Genomic DNA, 19,348 nt, shown 5'->3' with positions numbered 1-19,348 from the left:
GTGGCCCAGTTTTTTCCTTGGCTTTGGCCCTGGCCTGTTTTGAGTTCAGGCCCTTCTTATCCTATTTGGTACAGTCCAAGGTTTTTCGGTCGTTCTGGCTAGCTGACACCCCATTGTTTTTCTCACTTTTCTTGGCGCGGCTTTGCCGATCCCTGCATGCTGGAGTGGCGTGGACTTGGGAAAGTGTTCTAGGTTTTAAAGGGTCTCGACTTTGAGCCCCTTGATGCCTATCTTTCGCTCCGCCCTTTCTCACAAAGGTTAGTGAGCTGCAGCTTCATGTTATTTCCCTCGCTGTTGGCATTGTTTGTGGTGGATTACCTTCGGGCCTGTCGGCACTTGGGTTCTGTCGTAGGCTTGCTGAGCCTCCTTGAGCTCCTTCCAGATTGGCTCTCAGAGAATGTCCGGGTGCTCTGCTCTGGCCAGGAAGAGAGCTATGCACATGAGTTTTTCGAGGTAGGCCATAGGTGGAGTCTGAGGCCGGGTTGCATGTGCCACCTGGGGTGGCCTCATCTGCAATGGGTCGACGCCGTACTTGCTCTGCTCGTAATGCCTCAGGATTTGCACCGGCACTTTTGCAGTTTGTCCCACTTCTTTTCTGGCAAAGAATGAGATGGCTGCTTTCCGGAGGGGTCCTTGGGTTGTTGATGCTTGGTTGGTCAGGCTGTGAGTGCATCATGTGTTGTCTGGTTGCGGCTCTCCACCGTCATTTGCGCGCCACGGCTTCTGTGTCGGGTTACTCGCTTTGGGTTGATCCGGTCTCCCTCCTTCCCTTTTCCAGGGTTCGGGTCTCCCAGGTCGTCTGTAGGGTTATTCGGTCTAGCCAGCCTACGGTCTATCCCCGTGGCCACGTCATTCGTAAGTTTGCTGCTCATTGCTGCCGTCTTCGATAACATGTCTTGGGCCGAGATTCGGGTGCGGAGTTTTGGGCGGTCGGACACGGTCCTGGCAGCGCGCTACTTGGTCAATGATCCGAGGCCTGTGTTGCTTTGGGTCGATGGTTGCAGCCAGTTGTCTCGACTTCGCTTTGAGGGGTGAGTGCCAACTGCCTCTGGGGTAAGTCCCTCATGTTTTTGTCGTTTGGTAAGTAGCTCTGAGGAGCTTTGGGGTGCCGGAGGGGCTCCCCACAGAAAACCAGTGTTGAATGTAATGAAATGCCATTTTCTGAGCGAGACCCGGAGGCTCCCCGGCATCCCTCCCTCCCTCCCTCTGGTCGGCAGTTTTTTGCATGTTTTGACATCCAGCCTCAGAACTGAAGGGTGGATAGCCGGCGTCGGGGGTCTGGGGCTCCCCCCAGCTGTGCAGAAAGCGGCACGGCGACGTGTGACGTCATGCTCGTTTCTTTTAGGGGGAGTTCTATCCACTTGTTCGGCTTGTGGTATCAATAATTTCACCAGAATAGGGGTTTGTTTTGGGATGCTTACCTTTCTGGATGCCTGACCTGGTCGATGGCAGACATAGAATGCTTCCAACCCCACGAGGGTTTCTATAGGCCATTGCTCCCAATGCCTGACCCCCTCTCTGAGGGGGCCAGGTTCTGCCTCGTGATCCCCGGTAGGCCCACAGAGCTCCATACACATGACTGATGCCAAAGGCTGACATTAGCATATCAGCCTAGTAAGCTCCGGGGAGCCTCCAGGTCTCACCCAGAAAATGGCGTTTCATTACATTCAACTCTGGTTTTTTATTGCATATAACATATAAATTTTGTCCATTTTTTTTACAGTGTCAGCTGAGAGTAGTCTTCGTCGTTCCCAAGCAAATGAATTGATGGACTGGCTAAAAACTGTGTTGGCTGCACGATGTTGGGGAGTGAAGGCTACTTCTCGTCTGGAGTCGCATCCATGTGTCATCACTGTGGAAGAGATGGGTGCAGCAAGACACTTCGTACACACTCAATTTACACAGTACCCGAAGAGACCAGATACTCACTTTTGCAGCCACAGTTGGAAATTAATCCAAGGTATGAATTTTTGTTTTGGCCTGTAATAGAGAGGGAAAATAGACTTCCTTGACCCTCAGCTCTCTCTATCTGACTTGGTCCTCTCTCATTCCTGTTAATCCACTCCATATTTCCTGTATTACAAGTGATGTGGAAAGCATGGGGGATTTTTGTTTATATTGCAGAATGGTGACTGATAGGGGCTAGTGCATGATGCTTTCCTACTAATCCAGACCCACTCAAATGCACCTGCTATATTTAGATCAACAACACTGCTGATGTATGATTCATCCAGCGTCTAATGTCACTTAGTGGAGAGATTTAGCAAGAGGTCAGCAGCAGATCAACTTTTTCTAAATACCATGTTGGCGATCACAGCAAACAATGATGGTCAAAAAAATTTCATTTACGCAAACTGGCCGCACACTGAATGACAGACTTAAAGAACACAAGAGAAGCGTTAAGTCTGCAGACACTAACAATGCTCTCTTCTGCCATGTGAGGGATTCTAATCATCCCATTGATTGGTCTTCCTACAAAATAATCTTTCCTGCCTCTACACAGACGCTGTCTTGTAGAATCGGCTCTGATACACAATGTACCCAACATGAACTTGAGTCCTGGCTTTGTTGCTGTGGACTCTTCCCTTTCACAGTATATACTCAAATGCTCTAAACTTTCTAACAAACGTGACTTAACATAAGCTTACCCCTTCCATTTATCTTTCTTTCTCTTTCCTTTTCTTTCTCTCTTCTCACCTTTTTCTGTTCATTGTCTTCTCCTACGCTCCCTTGCTATCCTCTTCTTATTCTTACTATCTCCTTCTCTTTCGGTGGTTATAATAGGAGCTGCCTCGTATGGGCCAATAGGCCTTCGGCAGTTCTCATTATTACTACTATCCCCTACACCTTACTTTCCTCCTCAGCTCTCTCTTGCCTATTTATTGCCTGTCTCTACCTCCTCTTCACAATTGACTTGAGAATGGTCCAGGACGGACCGAAACGTCGTCGTCCCTTCAACTTCTAGTGTGTGGTCTGGTAAACATACTTCAGCCACGTTATTGTGACTCATCGCCTGCATCTGACACTGTCACTACAGTGTGTTGAATGTATTTAAACGTTGCAACAATGAATAATGAGAGCAATCATTATATGGATGGCGTAATAACAGGGAAGCATTAGCGCCTCTGGTGGTCAGATGCTTAACTGTATTAGAGGTTGACACTTTAGATATTATGGTGAAGTAAGGGTGAGTGGTGCGTCTGGGAGTCCCGCTTCTTAACGTGTGGCTCAGTTGTCGACCAGCCGCCGCCTGGCAAGGGTCACGTTGATTACCAGTGTGCAAAAAATAAATGTGTTACAGATATCATTAATCAATCATAATATAGAAAGGATTGTTCGGGGTGTGTACTTAATGTTGTTATTCGTTATTATTTCGTATATTATATGTATTTAGACAAAATATAGAGGTGACTGTCAGGTGGCAGCCATAGGTGTACCCGCTAGTTAAGTCATTAGGGCGCTTGTGGTGGCCTTAATAGCCATGCCAGTAGTTAGCCAGCAATCTTAAGGTTATCTTGAGATGATTTCGGGGTTTAGCGTCCCCCGCGGCCCGGTCCTCGACCAGGCCTTCTTTTTCTTACACATCCCCAGGAAGCAGCCCATAGCAGCTGTCTAACTACCAGGTACTTATTTACTGAAAGGTAAACAGGGTCATAAGGGTGAAAGAAAGTGCCCATTTGTTTCAGCCTCCACCGGGGATCGAACCCGGAACCTCAGGATTACGAATCCGAAGCGCTGTCCACTCGGCTGTCAGGCCCCTTAAAACAACCCAAAGAGAAATCTTCGACATATTTCGATGAAACGAGAAATTTTGGCCACAGATTGTGTGAAGATGGTGGGGGGGGGGGGATTGAAGGGGTGCAGGTTAATATGATGAGCATGATTGAGAATGATGGAAGGAGAAGGGCTCGTATGATGAAAGGGCCACCATCTACAGTGGCCACGACGGGGACAAGACGGCGGCGCCTTGTCAAAGGTCAGCCTTCCTACTCCCCCCCCCCCACCCTTATTTTATTGAGGATTTGTCTTGTGTATATTGTGAACAAAAGGAATGACTCGGCATTTCAGACTTGAGTGGTTAAGCGGGTTCATGGGTTAATAATCCTATGGGGGAAACAACACACCTATTTTCTGTGTTACATTGTGGCTTGTTGAGCTTGCAGCTGTTGTCCAGCCTGTCTGTGTCAAATATTACATTTTAGAGAAGTGGTCTGTATTAATGACCTCCAACTTGGTCAGTATTACAAAAGCCTAGGCTGTTATTTATTTATTTATATAACTACAAGTTATATTGGGTTTCTGATCAACCCGTCCACTTAAAACTAACGTCACTTTTGGCTGGTATGCGCGGCGCTATGGCCAAATTTGGACGTAATTTTAAATGAAATCGACTCACAAAAGTGACGCACTGTTCCGTTTTCTGTTTGAGTCGTCCGGCTTACTCGGCAAGCTTAGAAGAGGATTCTTTCCATTAACATTTTTCATAACGTTTTGAAACTTTATGAGAATTTCCTGCCCACCTAACCTATCAGAGGACTCTTAACTTATTGTTGTTGAAAAAAAAAAATCCCAAATTTATTTTCATTTTGTTTTCATTTTCAAATTACGTCCATATTCGGCCATACGGGTAAACGGCCAAAAGCGACGCTATTTTTAAGAGGACAGGTGACAAGGAGTACATAGCACTGTGTGTTTACATTCTTGTAAAGCCACTAGTACGCATAGCGCTTCGGGCAGGTCCTTAATCTAACAGATAATATTAAGTAGGTAATTTCTAGGAAAATTTATAGGCTAATCTATCAAAATCTATAACAATTTAAACATTTATAGTGTTAGTCCTTCAAAGATTCGAGGTAGTGACAGTTGAACAAGTTCTGGCATGATTGTTGTTGCTGTCTTGAACTTTCTCCAAAGCTGAAAATCATTGATGTGTTTTTGAAGTGAAGTTTCCATATTAGGACACAGTAGGCCAGATGGGGCCACAACAGAGACTCGTACAGTTGAATATTCAATGTTGTTCGTTTAAGTCAAAGATTCGTTTAACTATTCTTAAGGATTGTTTTCATATTTACTGTGAGTCCCAGATGTTTAATGGCGGGTACATCATAACTCCTAGGTAATATTGACTTAAATTTACCAGAGGGCCACCATTTCTCCATGGTGCCCTCTACGGCAACAGGAAGCCGGCGGTTTGTCAAAGGTTCCCCTACGGTTCCTGAGGAGTTTGTCTATCTGTATTTTGAGCGCGCAAACTGCTGCATTATGACATTAAAGGTAGTTTCATAATATGTACACGGTGTCTTGTAGCTAAGGTAAAGGTGGCATATAATGTTTAGCAACAAATCGGCCTAGATTGTTTAGTGTTAACGACTAGGGCGATGGAGTGGTCATATCAGGATAACAATTGTGCAGATAAATGGGGAAGATAATTGCAGACGAGGAGTCACAATAACTGGGGGCTGAAATATGTTGACCAAACCACACACTAGAAAGTGAAGGGACGACTAGATAATTGTTTATCTAATAGATGGAAGATGTTAATTGTTTGCATCTTGTTTATTCTGCGATGTAAAAGGAATTCACCTGTAAATGGTCATTTTTGACAATGTAATCACTAGGCTTCTAACGTTGGTTTAGTGCTCAGAGACCCTGTACTTGAGAGGTTTTAAACATGTAATTTATATAATTTAGGCCAACAGACAGCTAAATAAATTAATAATACACAGTACTTTTAACTAAGGTTAGCTAAAGGTTTGTTTTAGTGGAAGACCGTAATAAGATAATGTAACTATGTAACTTTAAAAGAACATTGATGCTTTACCATAGCCTCATGAGTCCAAGACAAAAATGTAGTCTGTTAGGCTATTGCAGTCTTATCAGTCTTGCCTACTCGCTATTGTTGATACAATCTGTAATTAATCTCCATTGCAATTTCACCTTTTCCAGTGATTGGTTCCAGTTTTCTTGAAATTCATAATTGTATTTTCCTACTCGATTGTATTTGAAATAAACTGTTTATACTTACCCTGTTGCTACATAGACTTCCTGGTTTGGTGCGTTCTTTTGATAATTACTTATACTTGCCCTTAATATATGTAAAAAATATTTTTTCAGGAGTGTGGCACGTGTGGACAAGTGTTGGATCAGAGGAGTCAAGGTAAAGTTAACAACTAGTTCTGGGGAGGAGCGGGTGGAACTAGATGGACGTAGAAAACTTCACATTCTTGTTACACTAGCACTTGGTTTGTGCCTCGGAGAGGCTGCAGGATCGAGTAATTTCAGTAGAACTTTAGTTTCAACTCCTTTTGACCATGTCGTAGCTCAGTCGATTACGGCAGCGTCTGGGATGCTCTCGGATGCAGGTTTGAATCCTCGTCCCGGCCCTTGTAGATTTGTACACTCTTGTTAGCAGGCTGAGAGCTTTTCTTTCCCATAGATTTATTTATAGAAGAGTTAGCAATAAGTCGGCTGGGTTTATTAACGTATTGTTTTTAGGTCCCATTTAGATTATGCCGTTCAGTTTTGATCGCCATGCTAAAGAATGGACATAATTCACTAGAACACGTCAGTTAGGATGACAAAGTTAATCCCGCAAATTAGAAAGCTTCCGTATAAAGAGATGTTGGAAAAACCTTAACGTGACATGATTGAAGTGTACAAGTGGATGAATGGGCATAACAATGAAGCTATTGATATGGCTTTAAATAAAGATAAGCTCAGATTTAGGAAATACCTGGGTAAATACTGGTTTGGTAACTGTGTTGTGGATTTGTGGAACAAATTACTGGATCATGTGCAGACGACGAGTCACAATAACGTGGCTGAAGTATGTTGACCAGACCACACACTAGAAGGTGAAGGGACAACGACGTTTCGGTCCGTCCTGGACCATTCTCAAATCCATTGTGGATCATACTACTGGATCACTGGATCCATATTACTGGATCATAATAGGCATAGGAATCTTTGATTGGTTGAAGCTTAGGTTAGACGTATATGAATGAGTGTGGGTGGATATAAATAGGAGCTGCCCCGTGCAGAACAATAGGCCATCTGCAGTTTCTTGACTTACGTTCTACTAGTTTACACTCAGAACGCGACTCTCCAATCAGCTTACATCTGTATCCTCAATTGCTGCTAGGTGATCAAGGGCGAACATTTAACCTTGAATGTTTTATCCAAACCAAATGATGGGTAGCAAAGATGTATGATAAGGTAAAAGCTGGGTGGCGAGGCAAGTTTTGGGGTAGTGAAGACTTAGAATATTGTTCAATGTGGGTGACAAAGACTTGCTGTGAAGAGTAGGTAAAGAATAAATTGAGAGACAGGAGAATTATCTTAAGATTAGACTTGGACTGGCTGGCATATGCATTATATATTATTAATGCATATGCAAGGGGGGGGGGGGAGATCTCCCCAAAGGCATAAACTGCTAGGTCAGGTATTCCACAAACCCATATTCAATGACTCCAAGGTCATGGGAAGCTTGACCTTCCCATGAAGTTGGAGGATTGTTGGTGGGTTTGTGGATTTGGAATGAGGGAAGAGGCGGGCTGGATTAGGCAGTTTATGTCTTGGGAAATATTTGTAATCATTTTATTTAGAGATGAGTGTGAGCAGAAATGACACGCTATAGTAGTCATTTATAGTGAAGATGATAATGTATTTTCCATATGAGAAAAAAATATGCGTGGCGAAAACTTAAGTTGAGATAAAAGTATGTTGTCAACAGCTCTACAATAAAAGATTTCGTTGTGGAGGAGATTCCCGCCCGAAAGGTCGGCCATCATGGCGCGCAGTTTGAACGCCCCTGGCAGGACTTTCTTTCCACACCTCGCCTGGAGCTCATCTTTGAATTCAGCTGGCTTTTTTGGGCCAGTGTGTGCTCACTGCAGCTACACAGGGGCTCACAGCATCGGGAGAGGCCAGAGCCTCCCTAATGGACGCCTCCCCGACCAGGGGCGCAATGTACGTTGAAAACAAGTCCCAGAGAGGAAAGCGGCGTTTGGTCACATTTGTCCCAAACCTCCCTGCAGTTTTCAAAACATCCCAAACATCCAAATTTCGAGGCCTGAGCATTATTTTGGAGCCAAATTCTGGCTCTCTGCACGTATTCGCAGTTTGATATTACGAATTTTTATACCCAACGTATGCCAAGTACTGAAAGCGGCAGTGAGTCACATTTTGCACAAACTCCCCTGCAGTTTACAAAATATCCCAAACATCCCAATTTCAAGGCCTGAGCCATATTTTGGAGTCAAATTCAGGCTCTCTGCACGTATTCGCAGTTTGAAATTACGAATTTTATACCCAACATATGCCAAGTACTGAAAGCGGCGTTTGGTCACATTTGTCTCAAACCGGCCTGCAGTTTTCAAAATATCCCAATCATCCCAATTTCGAGGCCTGAGCCATTTTTTGGAGCCAAATTCTGGCTCTCTGCACGTATTCGCAGTTTGAAATTACGACTTTTTATACCCAATATATGCAAAGTCCTGAAAGCGGCAGAGTCACATTTTGAACAAACTCCCCTGCAGTTTTCGAAATATCCCAAATATCCCAATTTCGAGGCCTGAGCTATATTTTGGAACCAATTTCTGGCTCTCTGCATGTATTCGCAGTTTGAAATTGCGAATTTTTTATACCCAACATATGCCAAGTACTGAAAGCGGCAGTGAGTCACATTTTTCACAAACTCCCCTGCAGTTCTCATAATATCCCAAACTTCCCAATTTCGAGGCCTGAACCATATTTTGGAGCCAAATTCTGGCTCTCTGCACGTATTCGCAGTTTGAAATTAAGACTTTTTATACACAACATATGCCAATTCCTGAAAGCGGCAGTGAGTCACATTTTGCACAAACTCCCCTGCAATTTTCAAAATATCCAAATATCCCAATTTCGAGGCCTGAGCCATATTTTGGAGCCAAATTCTGGCTCTCTGCACGTATTCGCAGTTTGAAATTCCGACATTTTTATACCCAACATATGCCAATTACTGAAAGCCGCGTTTGGTCACGTTTGTCCCAAACCTCCCTGCAGTTTTCAAAATATCCCAAACATCCCAATTTCGAGGCCTGAGCCATATTTTGGAGCCAAATTTGGGCTCTATGCACGTATTCGCAGTTTGATATTACGACTTTTTATACCCAACATATGCCAAGTACTGGACCCGGCAGTGAGTCACATTTTGCATAAACTCCCCTGCAGTTTTCAAATTATCCCAAACATACCAATTTCGAGGCCTGAGCCATATTTTGGAGCCAAATTCTGGCTCTCTGCACGTATTCGCAGTTTGAAATTACGACTTATTATACCCAACATATGCCAAGTACTGAAAGCGGCAAAGAGTCACATTTTGCACAAACTCCCCTGCAGTTTTCAAAAATTCCCAAACATCCCAATTTTGTGGTCTGAGCCATATTTTGGATACAAATTCAAGCTCTCTGCACGTATTCGCAGTTTGAAATTACGACGTTTTATTCCCAACATATGCCAAGTACTGAATGCAGCAGTGAGTCACATTTGGCACAAACTCTCCTGCAGTTTTCATAATATCCTAAACTTCCCAATTTTGAGGCCTGAGCCATATTTTGGAGCCAAATTCTGGCTCTCTGCACGTATTCGCAGTTTTAAATTGCGACTTTTTTATACCCAACATATGCCAAGTCCTGAGAGCGGCAGTGAGTTACATTTTGCACAAACTCCCCTGCAGTTTTCTAAATATCCCAAATATTCCAATTTCGAGGCCTGAGCCCTATTTTGGAGCCAAATTCTGGCTTTCTGCACGTATTCGCAGTTTGAAATTGCGACTTTTTTATACCCAACATATGCCAAGTACTAAAAGCAGCGTTTCGTCACATTTGTCCCAAACCTCCCTGCAGTTTTCAAAATATCCCAAACGTCCCAATTTCGCGGCCTGAGCCATATTTTGGAGCCAAATTCAGGCTCTCTGCACGTATTCGCAGTTTAAAATTACGACTTTTTATACCCAACATATGCCAAGTACTGAAAGCGGCAGAGAATCACATTTGGCACAAACTCCCCTGCAGTTTTCATAATATCCCAAACTTCTCAATTTCGAGGCCTGAACCATATTTTGGAGCCAAATTCTGGCTCTCTGCACGTATTCGCAGTTTAAAATTACGACTTTTTATACACAACATATGCCAATTCCTGAAAGCGGCAGTGAGTCACATTTTGGACAAACTACCCTGCAGTTTTCAAAATATCCCAAATATCCCATTTTCGAGGCCTGATCCATATTTTGGAGCCAAATTCTGGCTCTCTGCACGTATTCGAAGTTTGAAATTACGACTTTTTATATCCAACATATGCCAAGTACTGAAAGTGGCGTTTGGTCACATTTGTCCCACACCTCCCTGCAGTTTTCAAAATATCCCAAACCTCCCAATTTCGAGGCATGAGCCATATTTTGGAGCCAAATTCTGGCTCTCTGCACGTATTCGAAGTTCGAAATTACGACTTTTTATATCCAACATATGCCAAGTACTGAAAGTGCCGTTTGGTTACATTTGTCCCACACCTCCCTGCAGTTTTCAAAATATCCCAAACCTCCCAATTTCGAGGCATGAGCCATATTTTGGAGCCAAATTCTGGCTCTCTGCACGTATTCGCAGTTTGAAATTACGACTTTTTATACCCAACATATGCCCAGTACTGAAAGCGGCAGTGAGTCACATTTTGCTCAAACTCCCATGCAGTTTTCAAAAATATCCCAAACATCCTAGTCTCGAGGCCGGAGCCATATATTGGAGCCAAATTCAAGCTCTCTGCACGTATTCGCAGTTTGAAATTACCACTTTTTATACCCAACATATGCCAAGTTCTGAAAGCAGCGATTGGTCATATATGTCCCAAACCCCCCTGCAGTTTTCAAAATATCCCAAACATCCCAATTTCAAGGACTGAGCAATATTTTGGATCCAAATTCTGGCTCTATGCACGTATTCGCAGTTTGATATTACGATTTTTATACCCAATATATGCCAAGTACTGAAAGCGGTAGTGAGTCACATATTGCACAAACTCCCCTGCAGTTTTCGAAATATCCCAAACATCCCAATTTCGAGGCATGAGCCATATTTTAGTGCCAAATTCAGGCTCTCTGCACGTATTCTCAGTTTGAAATTGCGACTTTTTTATACCCAATATATGCCAAGTACTGAAAGCGGCGTTTGGTAACATTTGTCCCAAACCACCCCTGCAGTTTTCAAAATATACAAAACATCCCAATTTCTAGGCCTGAGCCACATTTTGGAGCCAAATTCAGGCTCTATGCACGTATTCGCGGTTTGAAATTATGACAATTTATACCCTATATATGCTAAGTCCTTAAAGCGGCAGTGAGTCACATTTCGCACAAACTCCCCTGCAGTTTTCGAAATATCCCAAATATCCCAATTATGAGGCCTGAGCAATATTTTGGAGCCAAACTCTGGCTCTCTGCACGTATTCGATGTTTGAAATTACGACTTTTTATACGCAACATATGCCAAGTACTGCAAGTGGCGTTTGGTCACATTTGTCCCACACCTCCCTGCAGTTTTCAAAATATCCCAAACCTCCCAATTTCGAGGCATGATCCATATTTTGGAGCAAAATTCTGGCTCTCTGCACGTATTCACAGTTTGAAAATACGACTTTTTATACCCAACATATGCCAAGTACTGAAAGCGGCAGTGAGTCACATTTTGCTCAAACTCCAATGCAGTTATCAAAATATCCCAAACATCCCACTTTCGAGGCCTGAGTCATATTTTGGAGCCAAATTCAAGCTCTCTGCACGTATTCGCAGTTTGAAATTACGACTTTTTATACCCAACATATGCCAAGTTCTGAAAGCGGCGTTTGGTCATATTTGTCCCAAACCTTCCTGCAGTTTTCAAAATATCCCAAACATCCCAATTTCGAGGCATGAGCAATATTTTGGAGCCAAATTCTGTCTCTCTGCACGTATTCGCAGTTTGAAATTATGACATTTTATTCCCAACATATGCCAAGTCTTGAAAGCGGCCGTGAGTCACATTTCGCACAAACTCCCCTGCAGTTATCGAAATATCCCAATTTCGAGGCCTGAGCCATATTTTAGAGCTTAATTCTGGCTCTCTGCACGTATTCGCAGTTTGAAATTACGACTTTTTTATACTTAACATATGCCAAGTATTGAACGCGGCGTTTGGTCACATTTGTCCCAAACCCCCCCCCCCCTGCAGTTTTCAAAATATTCCAAACATCCCAATTTCGAGGCCTGAGCCATATTTTGGAGCCAAATTCTGGCTCTATGCACGTATTCGCGGTTTCAAATTACGACATTTTATACCCAACATATGCGAAGTCCTGAAAGCGGCAGTGAGTCACATTTCGAACAAACTCCCCTGCTGTTTTCGAAATTTCCCAAATATCCCAATTTTGAGGCCTGAGCCATATTTTGGAGCCAAATTCTGGCTCTCTACACGTATTCGAAGTTTGAAATTACGACTTTTTATATCCAACATATGGCAAGTACTGAAAGTGGCGTTTGGTCACATTTGTACCACACCTCCCTGCAGTTTTCAAAATATCCCAAACCTCCCAATTTCGAGGCATGAGCCATATTTTGGAGCCAAATTCTGGCTCTATGCACGTATTCGCTGTTTCAAATTACATTTTATACCCAACATATGCGAAGTCCTGAAAGCGGCAGTGAGTCACATTTTGCTCAAACTCCCATGCAGTTTTCAAAAATATCCCAAACCTCCCAATTTCGAGGCCGGAGCCATATTTTGGAGCCAAATTCAATCTCTCTGCACGTATTCGCAGTTTGAAATTACCACTTTTTATACACAACATATGCCAAGTTCTGAAAGCAGCGTTTGGTCACATTTGTCCCCAACACCCCCCCCCCTGCAGTTTTCAAAATATCCCAAACATCCCAATTTCGAGGCCTGAGCCATATTTTGGAGCCAAATTCTGGCTCTATGCACGTATTCGCGGTTTGAAATTACGACATTTTATACCCAACATATGCCATGTCCTGAAAGCGGCAGAGTCAAATTTTGCACAAACTCCCCTACAGTTTTCGAAATATCCAAAATATCCCAATTTCGAGGCCTGAGCCATATTTTGGAGCCAAATTTTGGCTCTCTGCACGCATTCGCAGTATGAAATTACGAATTTTTTATACCCAACATATGCCAAGTACTGAAAGTGGCGTTTAATTACATTTGTCCTAAACCACCCTGCAGTTTTCAAAATATCCCAAACATTACAATATCAAGGCCCGAGCCATATTTTGGAGCCAAATTCTGGCTCTCTGCACGTATTCGCAGTTTGATATTATGATTTTTATACCCAATATATGCCAAGTACTGAAAGCGGCAGTGAGTCACATATTGCACAAACTCGCCTGCAGTTTTCGAAATATCCCAAACATCCCAATTTCGAGGCATGAGCCATATTTTAGAGCCAAACTCAGGCTCTCTGCACGTATTCGCAGTTTGGAATTGCGGCTTTTTTATACCCAACATATGCCAAGTTCTGAAAGCGGCGTTTGGTCATATTTGTCCCAAACCTTCCTGCAGTTTTCAAAATATCTTAAACATCCCAATTTCGAGGCATGAGCCATATTTTTGAGCCAAACTCAGGCTCTCTGCACGTATTCGCAGTTTGAAATTGCGACTTTTTTATACCCAATATATTCCAAGTACTGAAAGCGGCGTTTGGTAACATTTGTCCCAAACCACCCCTGCAGTTTTCAAAATATCCAAAACATCCCAATTTCTAGGCCTGAGCCATATTTTGGAGCCAAATTCAGGCTCTATGCACGTATTCGCGGTTTGAAATTACGACATTTTATACCCAACATATGCTAAGTCCTTAAAGCGGCAGTGAGTCACATTTCGCACAAACTCCCCTGCAGTTTTCGAAATATCCCAATTATGAGGCCTGAACAATATTTTGGAGCCAAACTCTGGCTCTCTGCACGTATTCGATGTTTGAAATTACGACTTTTTATACACAACATATGCCAAGTACTGAAAGTGGCGTTTGGTCACATTTGTCCCACACCTCCCTGCAGTTTTCAAAATATCCCAAACCTCCCAATTTCGAGGCATGATCCATATTTTGGAGCCAAATTCTTGCTCTCTGCATGTATTCGCAGTTTGAAAATACGACTTTTTATACCCAACATATGCCAAGTACTGAAAGCGGCAGTGAGTCACATTTTGCTCAAACTCCAATGCAGTTATCAAAATATCCCAAACATCCCACTTTCGAGGCCTGAGCCATATTTTGGAGCCAAAATCAAGCTCTCTGCACGTATTCGCAGTTTGAAATTACGACTTTTTATACCCAACATATGCCAAGTTCTGAAAGCGGCGTTTGGTCATATTTGTCCCAAACCTTCCTGCAGTTTTCAAAATATCCGAAACATCCCAATTTCGAGGCATGAGCCGTATTTTGGTGCCAAATTCTGTCTCTCTGCACGTATTCGCGGTTTGAAATTATGACATTTTATACCCAACATATGCCAAGTCTTGAAAGCGGCAGTGAGTCACATTTCGCACAAACTCCCCTGCAGTTTTCGAAATATCCCCCCCCTCCCCGCTCAGCTCGTTGTCGCCGTGTGGGGGCTTAGTGGGCGGCTGCCGGAGTGTGATGCTCCTTGGGACAGTCCTCTGTCCTTTTCTAGCCTTGTTCTCCTGCTGCCGTCCTCTCCAATTTTGCTGGGCATCTTTTCCTTTTCCTTCTGTTTCGTTTTTCTCCCCCCTCTTCTCCTATCTGCTTGCCGTTTCCTGCCGACCTTTTGCTCGTTCTGGTTCTTCCATGGACTTCTTCTATTTTGACACCCGGGTGCTCGAGGAGGCATACTCATTCACCCGTAGAACTGCAGTACCCGACGTCGAGAGCGAGGGGAACCTTTTATTGTCAATCCCCACTTCGTCACTGAACCCGATCTCGACGGACTGTCGGTTTCTTAAGGTGGCGTTTGTGGGGCGTATACTCACGACGCACCCCTAGGAGGCCCCGACAAGATCGGCGATAGCTTCTTGTTGGGTGTCCTGCCTCTAATTGTGGCTCCATGGTGGGTGTGGGGGCACATTCGTGAGTGAATTCTTCATTTCGTCAAGATGATAACCCCTGTTTCGGCTGCTTCTGGCTTACCTTCTCAGGCTCGTGGGGTGGGCGACCAAGCCCCCGAGTCGGTCCGTATTAGAAGACCGGGCTCTGTAGCCTCCGCTGCATTGGGCCCCGACCTTGCTCCTCCTTTGGCCTCTCTGACTCCTTCCCCTGGCTCCCCTCCCTCCTCTGTGGTTGGGTCGAGCCCCAAGCCCCCAGTGGTGACTACCTCGTCCCCTTGCGCGGCTCCTTCTCTAGTTGTAACTACTGCGCCTTTTAACCCCTCTCTCTCTGGGGGTTCTCACCGCCGTCCTCGTCACGGCCGCCCTCGCTCGATTCCTTCCAGTTCTGCTACCTATCAAGCCTTGTTTGGTCCCGCTTCGTGGGCCAAATATTTTGATCTCCTCCCTCTTGATTCTGCGCCTCCTGACGATTTCTCCCTTCATCGACATCTCATTGATTCCGTGGATGCCTCCATTACTTTCAACCCCACTCGTCTCGGTACACGTGTCGTTGCTGCTCCTTCTCAGGATGCTGCTTCCCGCTTGGCTGCCTTATCCTGCCTTGGCGAGACCCCCGTTCGGGTCTCGAAGAACGCTCAGTTGAATGCCAGTGTTGGCACTATTTTGCTCCCGCCCCATGTTGCAACCGGTGTTCGGGACCTGCGCGACTGCCACGACGATATTCGCCATATCCTTGCTGCCCAGGGCCATTCTATTCTCCAGGTGGACACGTTTACTCGTCCCCCTCGTGGTAGTCGCCGTCAACCCCTCCGGGTTGTGAAGATTACCTTTGATGGTAGGACCCTTCCACCCTCTGTCATTCTTGCTGGTGCCAGGTGCTCTGTCCAGGAGTACATTCCTTCTCCTCGGCTCTGCAACAAGTGCTGGAGGTTTGGGCATGGTTCCCTCCGCTGCTCCGGGACTGTCTCTCTCTGTCCTTTGTGTGGTGGCGAAGGTCACTCTAAGTCGGAGTGCACTTCTCCCCAGGCTCGTTGCCTCAACTGCGGTGAGGCCCATCCTACCTTCTCCCGTGCGTGTGTCCATTACAAGCTTGAGGCAGCCGTCCTCAACCTGAAGCACCGGGAGCGTTTATCTTTTCCTGAGGCGAGGCGCCAGGTTCGCCGGCTCCCGCCTTATGCTAATATCTCTTATGCTCGCGTGTTGCGCTCTTCCTCTCCTCGTCCTTCCCGCCTTCCTCAGACTCACAACCGTTTCCGGGCCTTGGACCCTGATGCGCCCACTGCCCCCTCCTCTGTTCCTTTGGGTTCTCTCCCGAAGGATCCTCCTCCTGGTCCTCTGTCTGGGGTTCCCCTTCCTTCTACCCGGTCTGTCGTGTCTTCTGTGTCTTCTTCCTCGTCCCCCTCCGATCCTCCTTCCCATCCTCTTCCTCCATCTATTGGCTCTCCCCATCGCCTGTCGGTGCGGGCGGATGTCCATCGCTCTCCTAACGGCCGTCGTGTGTGCTCTCGTTCGGCTTCTCCTGTTGAGACACTGGAATCCGTTGCCCGGTACGTAGTTGCTGGGACACCGGTCTCTTTAAGTCAGAAGCGTAAGCCTGGCTCCTCTCCTTCCTCTTCCCCGGCGGGTAAGAAGGCTTCGCTTTCTTCCTCAGCTCCTCCTTCTGGCTCTGTTGCTCCTTCCCCTCCCGTTTCAGTGCTTGCGCCCCCTGTTCCTGCTATGGAGGTTTCTTTGGCCCCTGCTTCCCTTTCGGTTGCTGCTCTTGCTGGGGTGCGCTCCCCTCTTTCTACTCCCCCTCCTCCTGCTGCTGTCCTTGACGGCTCCTCTCCGTTGTCTCCTCCTCTTCCTCCTCCTCCTCCTCCAGACCCTGCCCGCCCGCCTCTGCTCTGTTCTCCCGTTTCCTTCCCTCCGTCTTTGCTCAGTTTACCCATGCCCCCTAGCCCTGACTTTGCTGACCCTGATCCCGACCCTGATATTCTTTAACGTGCTCTGTTGCTCTTTCGCCTTTGTTTCTTCCTTGTTCTCTGTTTTTGTCCTTTCTCTTCTCGTCGTTGTCCATTCTTCAATGGAACGTTCGAGGTTATTACGCCAATTTCCTCGAACTCCAACTTCTGATTTCGCGGTTTTCGCCCCTTTGTGTCTGTCTCCAGGAGCCAATGCTTGGTGCTCGTCCTGGTCGTTTTCGTGGCTATTCCTTTCTCTCCCCCCCCCCAGCCATTGCTGGGGCTTCTAATTCTTCTGCTCTTTTGATTCGGGCTGATGTTCCCTTTGTTACTTTACTTTTTCCTTCGCCTCTCCATTGTTCTGCTGCTCGTATCTTTGTGGGGAAATGGTACACAGTTTGTTCCATTTATCTCCCCCCGAGTGTCCCGCTCTCTCTTCCTGATTTGAAACACCTCCTGGACTCCTTGCCGGAGCCTGTGCTCCTGCTGGGTGACTTCAATTGTCGTCATTCTCTTTGAGGTGACGTTCTGACGAATACCCGGGGTCGCCTCCTTGAGCCGTTTCTCCTCTCTTCTTCCCTGTCTCTTCTGAATTCTGGTGAGCCCACTCATTTGGACTCTCGGACTCGCACCCTTTCTTGTCTTGATCTTTCTCTCTGCTCTTCTTCTCTTTACTTAGATTTCACGTGGCAGGTTCTTGATGACCTCCATGGAAGTGATCATTTCCCCATCCTTGTTTCCTTTTTCTCTTTTCGCCCTTCCCTCTCTTTCCCTAGGTGGCAATTTGCTAAGGCAGACTGGACCCTATTTACCCTCAGTGCTGCTCTCCCTGACCTCTCCCTTCTGCCTCTCTCTCGCGCTCTCCTCCTTTTTCATGACACTGTCTTCAACGCTGCCCTCCGCTCTATTCCTCGCTCTTCCTCTCGGGGTCCACGGAAGTGCGTTCCCTGGTGGAATGCGGACTGTGCTCGGGCTGTCCGCTGTAAGCGTGCAGCCTGGAAGAGGCACCGCCATAGGCAGACGACCGATTCTTTTCTTTTCTTTCGGAAAGCGAGTGCGGTGGCCCGTAGGGCCATCCGTACGGCTAAACGTGAATGTTGGGCATCTTATGTCTCAACAATTACGTCCGAGACCCCTCTGGCCCGGATCTGGAAGCGTATCCGCAAGATAGCGGGTAAGTTCGTTCCCGATGTTTCACTGGTCCTTCACCTCCATGATACTCTTGTGGCGGACCCGTTGCAGGTCGCTTCCGAACTGGGTTCCCACTTTTCTTCTGTTAGCTCTGGTCTTCATCTTCCCCAATCTTTCCTTCTTCGTAAACCTGTCCTTGAGTCTCGTCCTTTAGATTTCTGCACTCATCTTCAGCTTCCCTATAATGATCCCTTCTCTCTCTCTGAACTTCGTTCTGCCCTGGCCCTCTGCGGTTCTACGGCGGCGGGCTCCGATGGTATTCATTATGAGATGCTTCGCCATCTCCCTCCGAGCACGTCTCAGTATTTACTGAGTCTGTATAATCGGATCTGGGAATCGTCGTCAGTCCCTGAGGACTGGCTCGATGCCGTTGTCCTCCCTGTTCGCAAACCGGGGTCTCTGGGTACTTCCCCTAAGGACTTTCGCCCTATTGCTCTCACAAGTTGTGTCTGCAAACTCTTTGAACGTATGGTTAACGTTCGTCTGATGTGGTTCCTGGAACACCATCACCTCCTCTCCCCTTCTCAATTTGGTTTCCGCAAGTGCCGCAGCACGACAGATGTCCTGGTGAACTTGGAGGTCTATATTCGTACTGCTTTTGCTGCGAAGACCTCCGTTGTTGCCGTCCTTTTTGACCTAGAAAAGGCTTACGACACCACTTGGCGTTATCATATCCTATCTCAACTTCATTCTTTTGGCCTTCGTGGTCATCTCCCTCTCTTTCTCCGCAGCTTCCTCTCTCGTCGTTCCTTTCGGGTGCGCCTTGGTACCGCTCTCTCTCCCTCTTTTCAGCAATACGAAGGTGTGCCCCAGGGTAGTGTTCTGAGCACTACTCTTTTTCTTGTTGCCCTCAATGGTCTTCTTTCCTCTCTTCCTTCTGGTGTCTTCTCCGCTCTCTATGTCGATGATCTTACCCTTTGTTGTCAGGGTGATGATTCGCCTCTCCTTCAACGCCGGCTTCAACTTGCAATTGATGCCGTGTCGTCTTGGGCCACAGGTCATGGCTTCAAGTTCTCTACTTCTAAGACTTGTGCCATGACTTTTACGCGGAAATGGGTTGTTCTTCGTCCCTCTTTGTCACTTTATGGTCATCCCCTTGAATACAAAGATTCCGCGAAGCTTTTGGGGTTA

The 19,348-nt window shown here is 45.9% G+C and overlaps 1 protein-coding gene across 1 annotated transcript in view; it reads left to right on the top strand.

Moving 5' to 3' along the window:
* LOC123768874 (uncharacterized) overlaps nucleotides 1-19,348 on the top strand; it is a 338,169-nt gene that overhangs the window by 24,029 nt on the left and 294,792 nt on the right. Inside the window, exons 4-5 of the mRNA XM_069314569.1 lie at nucleotides 1,724-1,960; nucleotides 6,115-6,157. Of these exons, the coding sequence (XP_069170670.1) occupies nucleotides 1,724-1,960; nucleotides 6,115-6,157 (280 nt within the window). The remainder of the gene's footprint in view (nucleotides 1-1,723; nucleotides 1,961-6,114; nucleotides 6,158-19,348) is intronic.

This window comes from Procambarus clarkii, chromosome 79 (assembly GCF_040958095.1).
Source record: "Procambarus clarkii isolate CNS0578487 chromosome 79, FALCON_Pclarkii_2.0, whole genome shotgun sequence".
NCBI lineage: Eukaryota > Metazoa > Arthropoda > Malacostraca > Decapoda > Cambaridae > Procambarus > Procambarus clarkii.
The sequence above is the reverse complement of the archived record's forward strand: the minus strand, read 5'-3'. Positions and strand labels throughout refer to the sequence as shown.